The sequence below is a fragment of the Colossoma macropomum genome, unplaced genomic scaffold (genome assembly GCF_904425465.1).
Source record: "Colossoma macropomum unplaced genomic scaffold, Colossoma_macropomum, whole genome shotgun sequence".
Lineage (NCBI taxonomy): Eukaryota > Metazoa > Chordata > Actinopteri > Characiformes > Serrasalmidae > Colossoma > Colossoma macropomum.
The window spans coordinates 500819-517503 of NW_023494803.1; the positions used below are offsets into that span (position 1 = coordinate 500819).

At 39.9% G+C, this 16685-nt stretch overlaps 1 protein-coding gene across 1 annotated transcript in view; it reads left to right on the top strand.

Annotated features, from left to right (window-relative positions):
- The first annotated feature begins 5127 nt into the window (after positions 1 to 5127).
- Positions 5128 to 16685, top strand: part of grid1a (glutamate receptor, ionotropic, delta 1a) — a 644001-nt gene continuing 632443 nt past the window's right edge. The window contains exons 1-2 of the mRNA XM_036593689.1: positions 5128 to 5354; positions 12599 to 12754. Coding sequence (XP_036449582.1) covers positions 5276 to 5354; positions 12599 to 12754 — 235 coding nt within the window. The 5' untranslated portion in view covers positions 5128 to 5275. The remainder of the gene's footprint in view (positions 5355 to 12598; positions 12755 to 16685) is intronic.

Here is a 16685-nt window from a genome sequence, read left to right on the forward strand (position 1 = left end):
GTTGCACTGTCACATTTTCATAAATGAGCACTGCCTACTGTCACTGTCCAAAAAATACATGTATCTCCAAACTAGGAAAGGAGGGACAAACATTAGTAAGTTTTGATGTAATTTAATGTAAAGAGAGTTTATTCAAAGTGATTTCTGTTTTCACACAATGTAAAGGGCAGCTGTTGTGTTCAAACAGGTGTTGTGTTCAAACTATATACACACACACACACACATATATATATATATATATATATATATATATAGTTTGAACACAACAGCTGTTTGAACACAACAGCTGCCCTTTACAACAAGCGACCCAACAATGACTTGGAAAAAAGTCTGGTTCCACTGACTTACATTGAAAGTAAAGTATGTATGTTTCTTCCTTCTCCTCAAAGTTACTCAAAGTTAATGTTGTTGTTGTTGACTTCCGAAGAGTGACCATCACTTCCCCACTGACCATCACTGGCTCTGCTGTGGAAATCGTCAGGAGCACCAAGTTCCTCGGCGTCCACATCACAGAGAACCTCACCTGGTCCCTCAACACCAACTCCATAGCCAATAGATCCCAGCAGTGCCTCTGCTTCCTACGGAGACTGAAGAAGGCTCATCTCCCCCCTCCCATCCTCTCCATGTTCTACAGGGGGACTGTGGAGAGCATCCTGAGCAGCTGGATCATCGCCTGGTTTGGGAATTGCACCGCCTCTGACCGCAAGACCCTACAGCGAATAGTGAGGACAGCTGAGAAGATCATCGGGGTCTCTCTCCCCTCCATCATGGACATCTACACCACACGCTGCATCCGCAAAGCCACCAGCATCGTGAACGACCCCATCCATCCCTCACGCTGACTTTTTTCCCTGTTTCCGTCTGGCAGAAGGCACCGGAGCATCCGTGCCATCACTGCCAGACTCTGCAACAGCGTTGTTCCTCAAGCAATCAGGTTTTTAAACTCACAAGGACTGAACTAAACCCCCCCCCCAACACACACACTCATACACACCTCTTTTGATGCTCTACTTGCACTATCTATCTGGAACATTGCTACCAATACTGTGTTTACACTGTTTTCTACCTCAGTAACTGTTTTACTACCTCAGTAACTTCTGTGTTTATGTATGTTATCTGACGTAACTTACAGATCACATCACGTCAAATATCTCTGCACCTTATTCCACTACCTCATGTCCAGAAATCTGTGCTGTGTCGGTGCTACACTGTCCGGTCAGTTTACTGTGTCTAATGTCTGTTTAATTTATTGTATTTATTTGTTTTCTAGCTTAATTTTTGTTTGCACACTGTCTGCACGTTCGCACTTTGTAATTTTGTACTTTTGTACTTTTGTACTTTTTGTTCCATGTTGCACCGTGTTGTTCCTGGAGGAACGTAATTTCGCTCCACTGTGTACTTGTACATAGATGGAATGACAATAAAAGCCTCTTGACTTGACTTGATCATGCAGTTGCATGCAAAACTTTAGGCCCCCATGGCTAAATGACATGTTTTGTTGATTTTCTAGGTGAAAATAAGTTAACATTCCTTACAGAGAAAGCGTTTTCATATTTTATTGTGGAATTATTATCAGAATCTAACATATTGGAGCAAAAATTAAAAACAAATGTGGAAAAGTCATGGAACATTTGATATTTTACGTTTTCTTCCCCCAATATGTTAAACTCAGCAAATAAAAATATAGTAATAAAGTAATAAAGTTTTCTGTAGAGGATGCTTTGGCTTATTTTCGCTTTAAAAAAATATATGTAATTTGACAGGTGTCCAAACTTTTGCATACAATTATAAATACATGCTTACAAAAAGTTACATGGCCATTCAAAAGTTTGGAAACACTGTTTTCAATAATTTAAAAATCAGCTGTGTTGCAGAAACATGATACTAATATGCTGCTCATGTACAACTTCAAATACTTAGTATGAAGCAGTTAAAAAAGAAGAACTTTTAGACATGGTGGGAATGCTGAAGCTGTAGTTGATTCTAAAATGACTAGCAATGCTGAACAGCCTCAGTGCTGTACAGTAACTATGTTCTAATAAAATTCATATCCAGAATGCCACATATCTCAAAGTGGTGAGCAAATCTCAAGACAAATAAGCTGACAAACACTGGCCCATATTCAAATTTTCAGAGTATGAATATTGATCTGGGATCACTTCACGCCTTTGACAGTGTATTGTATAAACTGATGAGACCTGACTTTCAATCAGTTTTTATACTCTTTGAAAAACATTTGAAAAATATGGGCCAATGTTTGTAAGTAGATCATCACAGTATATTATTTAGCAATAAATTCCTGAAACACCAAAATTTTCTAACAATTAAATCTATATTGTATTATAGATTTAGTGTTATTGTATATAAAACAACAAAGACTCATGACAAGTGATTCCAAACTTTGAAACTTTGAAGAGTGGCATAAATACAGTTGAATGCAAAAGTTTTAAAACTGGTTCATCAGACTGGATGTCTGGTTCCTATCAACACCATTGTAAGCAATTCTGACTCTGACATTTCTCTAGAACAGAGCGTTTCATACCAAACCACTCTGAACAACTTTATCTACATCTTAACCATTTAATTATGTAGAAGTGTTGAACACGTGGTGGAATTTCTATGTATGTACAGCAGCAAAGTACAACTAATTAAGTATTTACTGTATTGTGTTTGCAGTGTTGTAATACAGCCAAGTTCATACCTAAATAGAGAAATAATGAAGCTCAAGTACTTAAGTCTTTTCCACCACTGTAAGAATTATAGCTCATACTCATTCTGGAAGGTGCTGTGTTGTGGTTGTAATGCAGCACTGCGACCAGAGGTGGCGCTTTACTCACATTAAATACAGTTCAATCCAACACCTGCAGGAGTGAAGGTCGTGTGGACCATTACAGCTGGACAAACATTCAGCTGGCAGTGAAAAGAGCTACTGTCATCCAATCAAATCACACACCCAAGATTTCCCCACCTGCTGTAGGACTTTACTGGTTTATTCTATATTCATACAGTGTATTACAGTGAGAGATGAGGACTGATAATGCTCGTGTAGAGGTTTTCTGTAACTACACACTTAAAAAGATGGTTCTTTAAGGGTTCCAGAAAAGGAAATGGTTCTATATAGAGCAATGATTTTCATATGGATCCATTTCATGCTTAAATTGTTCTTTGCATGGTGAAATGGTTCTTCTGGTTGATGGAAAATGTTTTTTATATACAGTTCTATACAGAATCTTTTTGAAAATGGTTCTATGTAGCACCGAAATAAGGTTCTGCTATTGTTACGATGTCAAGCCTGAAACTATAGAAGAACACTTTCTGGTGCTATACAGAACCATTTTCAACAATACTGTATATGGAACCTTATACAACACATATTCCATGAATCTGAAGAATGATTTCACCATGCAAAGAACCAGAACCAGAACCATTTTCAAAAAAAGAACCACATACAAAACATTCTCCATTCATTAATGTGAGGAACCATTTCACTATGCAAGCAACCATTTAAGCATGAAAAGGTTCTATATATACTTTTAGGAAGATGGTTCCATGAGGGTTCTTTAGCAATATATATATATATATTTCTATATGGAACCATGAACACTCAAAGAACCATATGCATGATTAAAGGGTTCTTTCCATGGTGAAAGGATTCTTTGGTTTCCTTTTAGTGCTAGATAGAACCATTCTCAAAAAGGTTCTACATAGAATCTTAACACATTCTCCATCAATCTAAAGAACTATTTCACCACGCAAAGAACCATTTAAGCATGAATGGTTCCATATATCCTCTTAAAAAGATGGTTATTCAACAGTTCTTTATTAAGGAAATGGTTCTATTTAGAACCATGAACACTCACATAACTCTTCAGTTGGGGAATGTGTTATAGATGGTTCTATATAGAACCTTATAAAGGGTTCTGCATAGCACCGAAAGGATTCTGCTATTGTTACAATGTCAAGCTTGAAACTATAGAAGAACCATTTTCAAAATCCATCAATCTAAAAAACCATTTCTCCTGGCAAAGAACCATTTTTTATAGGTTTTATATCTGAATATCTAAGGCAACGAACCCTGAGCCAAACTTCAGGTGTTTTCTACTGTTTATTATAAAGCAGTTCTTCACAGCTCGGAGGTTCCACAGGTTCCAGCACGAAGTGGAGCTGTCCACGTCCTGGTGCTGAAATCCGGCGACCTGACAGCCTTAACCCGACAATTAAGAGATATTTCCGTTTGATTAGACGCCAGAAATATCCTTTAATTGTAAAGTGAAGGGCGTCATTCCTTTATCCTCCGCTTCCCATCCCTTCTGTGGTGGCTGGAAGTTTTAAACGTGTAGAATAACCGCTGAACACCAGCATTCAGGACCAAACCGCTGCACGCAGCGACGGCTCACTTCATTAGTGGTGCCAATTCGCGCGTTCGTGTCCGAACGTCTTAGATCCTTCAACGTTCAGTCACGATCAGCCAGTTGGGATTTATGGCAGCCTTCCTTCTTGACCCATTCATTGTCCTTTTCCCACGGATTCACGGAAGCTAATCCAGCCTTACGCAGCGCGCTTCTTCCCCTCGTGTCCACTTGTAAGAGTGCACGAACCGTTTCAAGCGCTGGAACTTTTTTTTTTGCCCCTTCTTCATGTTTTTGTCGAGGTTCTCGGACAAATCCACGCTGAGCTCGCTCACACTGAGGGTCTCACCCACACTGGGGGGTTCCCTTAAAGCCTCGAGGTGCTTTGGAGTTCGCAGGGCGTCCGTTCTTCCTGCCCAGCTTGGATGTTCCACCGTTCATTCCTCCTCGGTTCCACCAGACGGCTGCGTTCGGTGCCTCCACATCGCACTGTAGAAGAGAACCCCCCAAAAAACCCACCCAAAACCCATCCTGTTGCGCGTGCATGTGTAGTACAGAGAGAGAGAGAGAGAGAGAGAGAGAGAGAGGGAGAGGGAAGGGGGAGGAGGGGTCCCCTCTTTGCTCCGCAGTTTGCTGTATCCAAGCCACACTGAACACTGAGAGAGAGAGGTGGAGAGCGCGTGCGGGAAGGCACTCGCCACTTGCTTGCTTCTGACCACTCCATCCCTCCTTTTTTTTTTTAAAAAAAAAAGCACCCCTCCTCCTGAGACCGCCCGAGATTCCGTCCTCGAGCGGGGCTGTCTGGGAGCTACAGCCACAGCCGGAAGCGCGCGCACTCCTCCGTCCGTGCAGCATCTCTCGGAAACTGGATTTCTAGCCCGTCGCGGACGCGTGGATGCGAGCCTACACCGGGGCAAGTCGCGGAGATGGAGTTGCTCGTGATCAGCCTCTCCCTGTGGCTCCTGCAGTGGCACGCGGCGCGGGCGGACTCCATCATCCACATCGGTAAGGGCTCGCGGGGAAAGCGGCGGGTGCAGATAGTCCTGCCGGCTGACCGTGTTGATAACGACGGGCCGGTGGAGTGAAGAGATGTCGTGGTTGGGGTTTTCAGAGGGGCTGCAGGAGCAATGTTTGGTTGTGGTTGGTACCGTTTAGAGAAGGGAAAGTTGCTTATTTGTTTGTTTGTTTGTTTGTTTTTATCTTTTTTATTTGCTTTTCAAGTTTGCTTCTTTTATTATTACCCCCCCATTATTTATTTATATATTTATTTATTTACTTAGGGGGGTCTTGTGGTTATTTACATGTTTATTTTCCCTTTTTTTGTTTTTAATTTGTTATTTATTTTCATTATTTTTACTGAGGGTTTCATGATTTTGTTTAACTATGTTTACTTTTTTTAAAAAAAAATATATTTAAAGGGGCTTGAATGGATATTTATTTATTTATTTTCTCTTTCTATTTATTAAATAGTGCCTAGGGTTGGTTGATTTATTTATTTATTTATTTATTTATTTATTTACGTGTAAAACTGGTGGGCTTGAGTAGTTTTTTTTTCTATTTATTTAATTTTATTTTTATGTTTATTGTATGGATTCGTGCTCCACAGTTGCACAAATGCAATCGTCATATTCCTGTAAACGGTTCAATGAGCGTCCTAATACTTCTGAACGCGCTTCTACTTAACGCTTACCCTGACTGATTGCGACTGGTGGGCTGCGTGTACGTTGCGGGGTTAACTCCGGAGTCCTCCCCCTCCCCAGCCCTGAGCCCTAACTTTCTCCTGAACGTGACTGAAATGTTAAAGCTGCTCAGCGAGCGCCGGAACGCGCGGAAAAAAAACCTTGGCTGCTTTTTCCGCCTCCTCGCTGAATGGAGACGCGGCCAAGGTGGCATTACCTCACCGCCTCATTACCACACCGCCTCGGCGGAGGTCCGCTCCGCTCCAGCTGCGATGTAAACCGGAGCCCGGTGCGGTTAATCGAGAACTGCTTTGGCTTGGCGCTCAGCTGAGGACGGCTCTGACTCGGTTTTGGGGGTGGGGGGAGATGGGGGGTCTCTTGAATGCTGGAAAGCGCGTCTGATGGGGATCAGTAATAACCGAATCTCAGCTGCTGTTACATCAACAGAGTAGTTTGGATTCGCTTGTATGGTGGTTCGTAAACCGCAGATTTGATCGTTTTCTGACACATTTTAGGGTCAGACCTCAGAATTTTCTAAGGATGGGTTGTTTGGACATAATTAAATGCACGTGCCCATACTCTGATTGGTGTTTGTTGGGGCAGTGACCTCCCTCCCCCCCCATGACCACTTGTTAGCTTATAACAGCTTCAAATGCTGGTCTTTAGCACAACTCTACAAATATCTCCAGCATTGTGTACATATACAGCTATGCTATCCACACGTGGTCAGGCTTAGCTTCCCATATGGAGAGCTGATATATAGCCATATATGCAGATATACCATGAAGGGTTAGGCATATGTTTCAAAATATATAGATATATATGTACTGGAAGTTTCAAGTATTGGATATATATATGCATAATATATGAATACACATGTGTCTGATAGGTCAGTGAATATATATATATATATATATATATATATATATATATATATATATATATATATATATATATATATGCATAAAATATGGATTATACATACATTGTAGGTCTGATGCAAACACTGTTATTATAACATTAAGCTAGCACATATGATGTATAATCCATATATAAATGTTCATCATATAGTTTTAAACATGTGTGACACATATATGTTTGTATGAATCGATATATGGCTGAAGTGTATGTTCCATGGCCATTTTCAAATGAGTTGGCCTATATTTCACATATATGTCCATATATGACAAAATCTGAGTTGGATATAGGAGAAGCTCAAATATGATAATATATGTAATATGTTTGCAGTCCATAATACATACAGCCATATATTAGATTTCCACATATGTAGGTTTATTAGCTGTTTTTCATGTTTATCACTAGAATAGCAGGTCTAACCACACCTTAACTTAAAAATAATCTTAAATATTAGTCATAATCATATAAACACAAAAACCCCAAAGCTGTACGAATTACATACTATTATTCAGCTTTTATCATTATGGTATTCAGTTGCTGAGTTTTATGATATGCGCACATGGTGAAGCTTCATCACTTGTGAAATATTTCATCTGGTCTTAGACACTTAAAATGCTTGTCATAAACACATAATAAACACAAACACATGATCTCACAACTTTATAAATGAGTAGTAAATGATATCTAGCGTTATCAACACATGGTCAAACAAACAGACAGACAAAAAACAGCATGGACTAGCATGGCTGATCACCAGCATATGTTGTGTTTTGGATGCTGATATGCTGGTCAACCAGCTAAACCAGGATCAGACCTGCATAAACCAGCATTAACCAGCACAGACGAGCTTAGACCAGTATGGACTTCATGCTGGTCCGTGCTGTTTTTTTCAGCAGGGAGCCACTTCTAAAAGCTCAAAATACTGGTCATAACATAATAAGCAAAAACTCATGACCTCAGAAATGACTAATAAATATAATTCACCTATCTAGAATACTACTATACCACACACGGTCAGGCTTTATGGCTATCATAGGTCTTAGCCACTTGTTAGCGTAAAAATAGCTTGAAATACTGGTCATAAACACATATTAAACCCAAGCTCATGACCTCAGAACTTAGTCACAAATTAATAATAAATACTGTCATCCAGCTATCTAGAATTACACTATCCACACATGGTCAGGCTTTATGGTTATCATGGGTCTTAGCCACTTGTTAGCATAAAAATAGCTTGAAATACTGGTCATAAACACATAAACCCAAGCTGATGATCTCAGAACTTAGTCCCATATCAGTTATAAATATCATTATTCAGTTATCTAGCATTGTATTCAGTTATCTAGCATTATACTGTCCACACATGGTCAGGGTTTATGGCTAGCATAGGCCTTGGCCACTTGTTAGTTTTCAAATAGCTTGCATTCAAATACTGGTCATGGAAAGGCTTTATGGCTTAGCTGAGCCACTTGTTGGCATAAAAAATAGCTTAAAATGCTATTTTTAAGCACAAACACACATGACTTCACAACTTAATAAGAGGTGTTATTTAGTAGTCTAGCATGCTGTGGTCAGAGAAAATGACCCCACAGTTCTACAAATTACTAATGATATTGTTATTCGCCTATCTAGCTTTACACTAGCCACAGGTGATCAAGCTTTATGGCTAGCATAGGTCTTCAAATAACTTAAAATACTGGTCATAAACACACGATTAACACAGGCTCATGACCTCAGAACTTAGTCCCATATTAATAATAATTATCGTTATTCAGCTATCTAGAAATATATTCAGTTATCTAGCATTATGCTCTCCACACATGGTCAGGCTTTATGGCTAGCATAAATCAAAGCCACTTGTTAACTTAAAAATAGCTTGAAATGCTGGTCGTAAACCTATTAAACACAATCGGATGACCTCACAACATTGTAAATACTAATAAATATTGTTATTCAGATATCTAGCACTATATTTAGCAATCTAGCATTATGCCAGCCACACATGGACAGGCTTTATGGCTTAGCTGAGCCGCTTGTTAGCATACAAATAGCTTCAAATGCTATTTTTAAGCACATTAGCACAAACAGACAACTTCACAACTTAATAGGTGTTGTTATTCAAAAGTCTGGCATGATGCGATCGTCACATGGTCAGACTTTATGGCCACCAATCATCTTTAAAATAGTTTAAAATAGTGGTCATAAACACAAAATTAACAATAACATGACCCCACAAATCTACAAATGACTAATGATATTGATATTCGCCTATCTAGCATTATACTGTCCACACCTAGTCAGGCTTTATGGCTGGCATAAATCAAAGCCACCTGTTAGTTTAAAAATAGCTTGAAATACTGATTAACATATTAAACACAAGTGCATGACCTCACAGCTTATGCCATCCACACGTGGACAGGCTTTATGGCTTAGCTGAGCCACTTCTTAGCATACAAATAGCTGAAAATGCTATTTCTAAGCACATAAGCACAAACAGACGACTTCACAACTTAATAGGTGTCGTTATTCAGTAGTCTAGCATGATGTGATCATCACATGGTCAGACATAATGGTTTAGCCACCAATCATCTTTAAAATAGTTTAAAAATACTGGTCATAAACACAAAGTAAACAATAAGAGATGATTGATATTATGGTATTGGCAAATATTGATGGTATTCGCCTATCTAGCATTATGCTTTCCAAACATGATCAGACTTTATGGCATTATGCAGGTCTTAGCTACTTATTTTAGACATAGCTTAACAAAACTGGTCATAAACACATAATAAACACAAATTACTAATAAATACTGGTTAAATATCCACTATTAGCTCCCCCCCTATTATGGTGCTCAGCTATGTACTATGTAGTAAGGCCCACGTGTTCAGCCTTTATGGCTTAGCTTTGTGTATCATCTGCCTTATCTGTTTTGAATATGGTGTCGTGGTCTTTAAACGCATTGGAATGGATCCCTTGCTCTCTATCTGACTTCTTGTCGAGCGTAGAGGTGGATGACTGACCCAGCTTGCTGATTAGCTCGTACATATCGAGCTTGTGCTGATGTACCTGCATTAGAATCCATATGGAAATTTGCTTAATGGCTTCTGTCACCTAATGAGGACTGGCTTAATGTCTCGCTAGGTTACAATTAGAGACCATCACCAGCCAGCAGCAGGATGCTACCGGTGGATTTCCATGACTGGAATGACAAACATTGCTATTTTAGATGTTTAGAAAAAAAAATAAACAAGCAAACTGTCATACCTTCATTTAGCGTTAGCTCTCACTTGTCTTGGACAGGCAGCGGTGTGGTTTGTTTTATTGCTGGTAGTGCTGACCCTGACACTCCTTTTTATTAAGGGCTTAGGCTTAAATTTAGAGCTATAGCTTATATCGGCTGTTATTTAGTGTTTTGATTAATGGATTCATTTTGTCAGTAGCCACATGGAGCATCCGTGGCATTTGCACTGCAGGACATTAATTGTGGTTCCTAAAAAGAATGTAGGTGACGGATGCCATCCAGCGCAAGTAGATCATGCAAGGTGTCGTTTTCGAGTGTGATTGTTTTTGTAAAAAATAACCACACTTACGCTGCTCGTTTTTGAAAAGTGCTTTTATCTGTGGCCCAGGGTCACATTTTCACTCATCTCAATGCACACATTACAGCACATACACTGATCAGGCATAACATTATGACCACCCCCTTGTTTCTACTCTCATTAGCCATTTTATCAGCTCCACTTACTGTATAGGTGCACTTTGTAGTTCTACAGTTACAGACTGTAGTCCATCTGTTTCTCTGATACTTTGTTATACCCTGTTCTTCAGTGGTCAGGACCCCCATGGACCCTCACAGAGCAGGTACTATTTGGGTGGTGGATCATTCTCAGCACTGCAGTAACACTGACGTGGTGGTGGTGTGTTAGTGTGTGTTGTGCTGGTACGAGTGGATCAGACGCAGCAGTGCTGCTGGAGTTTATCTCACTGTGTTTAGTTTGATTCCCATTAGAAAAAAATGGCTAATGTGGCTAATGTGGCTAACGGCTAACGGCAAGCCCCTAGCTAATGTATGAAGCTGTGTTCTGTGGTAAACCTGGATGTTCATGGTTAAGCCAGCATGCTCAGTCTGTTGAAGAACAACATGAACTTATACACTGGGCGAAACATTGTTTGCCTCTTTCCTGTCCTTTGCACTCGACACAGAAGATTGTCCCACAGGATTACAACCCACTGAGCATCCATAAACTGTGAAAAGCCCTTAACAAATTAGAGGCGTGCATAGAATATAGATAAAGTTGGGGCCCTGTGCTGACAATGGTGCTGTCCATGGTCCTGAATTGTATTATAAACATGCTGGTGGGTCGTGGAGAGGCGCGATTTCTGCATGGACTAGCCAAGTAGCTCTGTTTCACTCCTTCAACACACATCTGGGTTTTTCCTAACATTTGATTAAACTCATCAGGTGACTTCATGAGTTCAGTAAGCTGTGTTAGATCAGGAAAAGCATGAATGTTCCTGCCCTCGGGATCTCCTTGGCTGGAAGAGAGAAACTTTGAGCCAGTCAATGTGAAACAAGTCTGTTATTTCAGGTTTATACATTATGACCACCTCCCTGTTTCTATGCTTACGTCCATTTTATCAGCTCCACTTACTATATAGGTGCACTTTGTAGTTCTACAGTTACAGACTGTAGTCCATCTGTTTCTCTGCATACTTTGTTAGCCCCCTTTTACCCTGTTCTTCAGTGGTCAGGACCCCCATGGACCCCCATGGACCCTCACAGAGCAGGTACTATTTGGGTGGTGGGTCATTCTCAGCACTGCAGTAACACTGACGTGGTGGTGGTGTGTTAGTGTGTGTTGTGCTGGTCTGAGTGGATCAGACACAGCAGTGCTGCTGGAGTTTTATACACCTCAGTGTCACTGCTGGACTGAGAATAGTCCACCAACCAAAAATATCCAGCCAACAGCGTCCTGTGGGCAGCGTCCTGTGACCACTGATGAAGGACTAGAGGATGACCAACACAAACTGTGCAGCAGCAGATGAGCTATCGTCTCTGACTTTACATCTACAGGGTCGACTGACAAGGTAGGAGTATCTAATAGAGTGGACAGTGAGTGGACACAGTGTTTAAAAACTCCAGCAGCACTGCTGTGTCTGATCTACTCAGACCAGCACAACACACACTAACACACCACCACCACGTCAGTGTTACTGCAATGCTGAGAATGATCCACCACCAAATAGTACCTGCTCTGTGAGGGTCCATGGGGGTCCTGACCACTGAAGAACAGGGTAAAAGGGGGCTAACAAAGTATCAGAGAAACAGATGGACTACAGTCTGTAACTGTAGAACTACAAAGTGCACCTATATAGTAAGTGGAGCTGATAAAATGGACAATGAGCGTAGAAATAAGGAGGTGGTCATAATGTTATGGCTGATCGGTGTAAAAGGAACGAAAGGAATCCTTGGTTTGGATGGTCCGAAATGGTGCCGACGCTTTTGGCGAACTGCTTGCGTGCTCCGCAAAGTGCATAACAGCCATAAACAGGACAGCACGTTGAATAATTTGACCAGCATACAGCTGAGGGAAAATAAGTGTCAGTTGTTTTATTGGGTATTGATTTTTTTCCCTCATGGTCCAACAGGTGCCATTTTTGAGCAAAACGCGATCCGGGATGATGAAGTGTTTCAGTTGGCCGTTTCGGACCTGAGTTTGAACGACGACATCCTGCAGAGCGAGAGGATCACCTATTCTATCAAACTGATCGAACCCAACAACCCCTTCCAGGCAGTGCAAGAAGGTAGGCCATCGATCTCCTTGATCAATTAACTGTGCCGTTTTACTTCATCATTTTTTGCTGAACAGTAATTCGATACCACAACCTGCTTTTCATAAGGGTCTGGTGTCAGTTTTTGTGTTTTTCTTGGGTCATTTGGAGAGGTTGCTGAGGTTTTCTGTGGGTTTGAATGCAGCTTCTTTCGTGCTGAGTAGAATTATTGTTGTTGACAGTCTGCTCTCTTTCTCCCTCTCTCTTTTTCGCTCTCTCTCTCTCTTTCTCTCACTTTCACGTGCTCAGAATGCTCTCTCTGAGGAATAAGAGTGTGTGTTCGGTGAAGATAAAGCTCGGTTGAAGCATTGAGTCATTTGGTCATGCTGGTCCCTCTCGTCTTGTGTGGAGCGTTTCAGTGATGTTCCTCTTTGGTGCCTCTCCACCTGCTGTGCAGCCACAGCTTCTGTCCATGTTTTCTTATTCAAATGGAAGGCAGATAGTGCTGGCAGTACAACTGAAATTTCCCTATGCTAATCACTAACATGTCTCCCATTGTTGCAGCAAATAGCTAAATTCTACACCTTGTGGAAGTTCATGACATGTTTACACTGTTCCAGGACCTGGTTGGTGCTTCTTTATCAGATATGTGACATTGGAGTTGCCAGTTTACCAGATAAACCAATATTGTAGCCACTCGTTGGCCATTTTGCCTGCCATATACAGTGCTGTGCAAAAGTCAGAGACCACCCTTCATTTGTTTAATTTCCAGGCATAATGGCCATGATGGAAACATAATCCACTGGAATAAGGAAAGGGAAAGTCAAGGGAAAATAAGTGAAAAACAGGAGTTTCCAAAAAGTTTTTTACACTATGGCAAAAAAAATTGCCTAATAGTTAATAAAATGGGACTCCTAACCAGCGAGCAAGACCTAGAAGACCACCGAAACTGTCACCATGAGATAAACAGGACTCAAATCATCTTTGAATGTGTTGAGGATTACTTGGTTCACGAGAAGCAGAAAATTCAACCAACTTCTAAGACTGAACTTTTCAGGTGTGGAAAAAAACCCTGTAAATTTATTGGAAAAACTAAAGGGAGAACTGATTTAGCTTTAAAAAGCAAACAAGACATGAAATATAGCAAATATTCAGTATTATATTTCGTTCTTGAAGCTTCTGTGTAATTTTCTTTTAAATATATCGTTGCTATCATGACAAATTCTTATATCTCCAAAATGGGAGCTTTTCAGGAGAAAAAAAACACAATAGAACAAGATTTATTGTCAAGTAATTCTGGATCATTTTCATTGCTTCATTCTTTGACTTTGTACTTAATGGCTGTTTTGACAGGAAATTAGATCATTAAATGGTGGTCTCTGACTTTTGCAGACTTTTGTTTCTGACCACAGGACCACTGCTGGCTGGACTTTTTTTGTTTGGTGGACTGCTTTTAACCCTGAGATGTTCAAAAAACCTAAAGTGCAACTTGTATAGCATAAAGGTGTTTCCGATAAAGCGGCACGGTGGCGCTGTGGGTAGCGCTGTCGCCTCACAGCAAGAATGGCCTGGGTTCGATTCCCGGCCGGGTGACCAGGGTCATTTCTGTGTGGAGTTTGCCTGTTCTCCCCGTGTCTGCGTGGGTTTCCTCCGGGTACTCCGGTTTCCTCCCACAGTCCAAAAACATGCAGTCAGGCCAATTGGACATGCTGAATTGCCCCTAGGTGTGAGTGTGTGTGACTGTGTATGTCTGTCTGTCTGCCCTGTGATGGACTGGCGACCTGTCCAGGGTGTATCCTGCCTTCCGCCCAATGACAGCTGGGATAGGCTCCAGCACCCCACCGCGACCCAGAAGGATAAGCGGTTTAGATGATGTATGTATGTATGTATGTTTCCGATAAAGTGGCCATTGAGTGTTGGTGCAAGGTAGGTGTTGCTAATAAAATGTCAACATAGTGTACACACTGAGTGTATAAACATAGAGATACAACCATTTGAAATTAAAGCCTCATATCCAACATTTATTTTTCTAAGGTCAACTCATGACATTTGTGTGGATTTATGTGTCAAAAACAGCAGCTTTAATTAATTTCTACATGTCTACATTTTCCAAACTCTCTTTATCCCTTAGAAATAAACTGGATCTTATTATCACTGTATCTATCTATCTATCTATCTATCTCACTTCTGTCGGAAGAAAACCTTGTATCTCCATTTTTGTCATTGTTCAGTTTTTGATAAAATCTGAAAATGTCTGTGGGTTTTTACATTGTGTGTAAATTTCATAATGGACCAAAAGAAATGGGCCAAAATTCTGGTTCCATTGACTTACATTAAAAGTAAAGTATGTTTTTTCCTTCTCCTGTAAAGTTATAATTTTGGAGATATGAGGTTTTCTTCCCACAACAGTGATATATGTATGTATATATATATATATATATATATATATATATATATATATATATATATATATATATAAAACACCTATGCCTCCTATTCAACAGAGGCCAGTGACAGAGAGAATAGACCTGCATTCTATATCCACTGCTACCTTTTTCAAATGTCAGTGAAAAACATCCAGAGAATAAAAAAAGGTCAACAAAACATAAAGAGACATAAAGCGCAGAGAGGATAGTAAAAAAGCCCTCTGAGGCATTTAAAGGGACCACACCTTGGGATGCATTCAACCATAAAATGGGAGAGAATTATGCCAAAACTGCTGATGGATGGTTCAGAACAAGGATCTAAGTATGTGAATGATAATACTGGCTGGAAGCAGGGGTGGGGGGGGAGGGAGGGGGGCAACAGGATAAAAATAACAAATAAATAACAAACAAGCCGAGCACAAAGAAAGCAACGATATACGCAATGATGAAATAACACTGGAGCTGGTGTACTGCAGGGTTGACACAGCAAAGTTTTTTTTCCCATGTTTTTGAAGGAGCTGGGCTGTGGTTGACTGATTGCAAACCGGGATACAGTAGTCAAAGACCCTGCATGAGTCACTGGAGAATTTCGTGGAAGGATGATGAGTTTGACAGTTGTTTTTTGGGGAAAAATACGTAGAGAACTATGGAAAGGGTTGATTTAGGCTTGAAAAATAAACAAACAAATAAACAAAAAAAAGCATGAACTTAACCCTCTACTGCACGGTGTTGCCATATGGCAGCAATTACTTTATCTTAATTTTACTAAAAGTAGTTATATAAAATCTGCGTTTTCCTATTTAATTGTGGAAAAAGGGTCTTTTACTTTGAAAGGACCAGGAATTTTTATTATGATGTTGTTATTACCATACATTCTAAATACCAATTTAAATTGTATTAATTTACAATATTTGTAAATATTGGGTTATACATTCCACTAAGCATAAGTTGGATTGTTTGTTCTTGATTTCAATAAAAGGATAAAAGGATGTTTTTAGAGAAAAATTGCTTTTTTTTAGGTTTTATGGTGCTATGGTATGATTATGGCAACAATTTACCAAGTAACCCACTAAATTTTAAGAAATAATTTTTTTTTTCAACAATTTCCATTATTTCAGCATTTTCAAATAACAAAAACACATTAAAACATTTGATCATGTTTAAGTAATAATTCATGCAGTAGAGGGTTAAAGATTTTGTCAGTATGTTTTCTTAATCCAAAAACTGCTATTAGCTACAGGGTCCTGTGTGAATTCATGACTGACAGTCAAGTGAACAACAGTGTTAGTTATTTTGAGATTCTTCATCTGTTATATTTCCACTGTTTAACTTGAAGTTGTTGGAAGAAGTTGATGTTAGGACTAAATAAGCAGTTAATTGGCTGATCAGAGTTATTTTACAGTGTTGTTAGCTTTATTATGTTGACATTGCAACAAACAGAACGTGAATAGGGTTTGTTTTCATCCACTGAGTGTGAATCAAAGAAAGTAAATAACACATTCATTGAGAATCACCAGGGCCTTTATAACTCAGGCAAG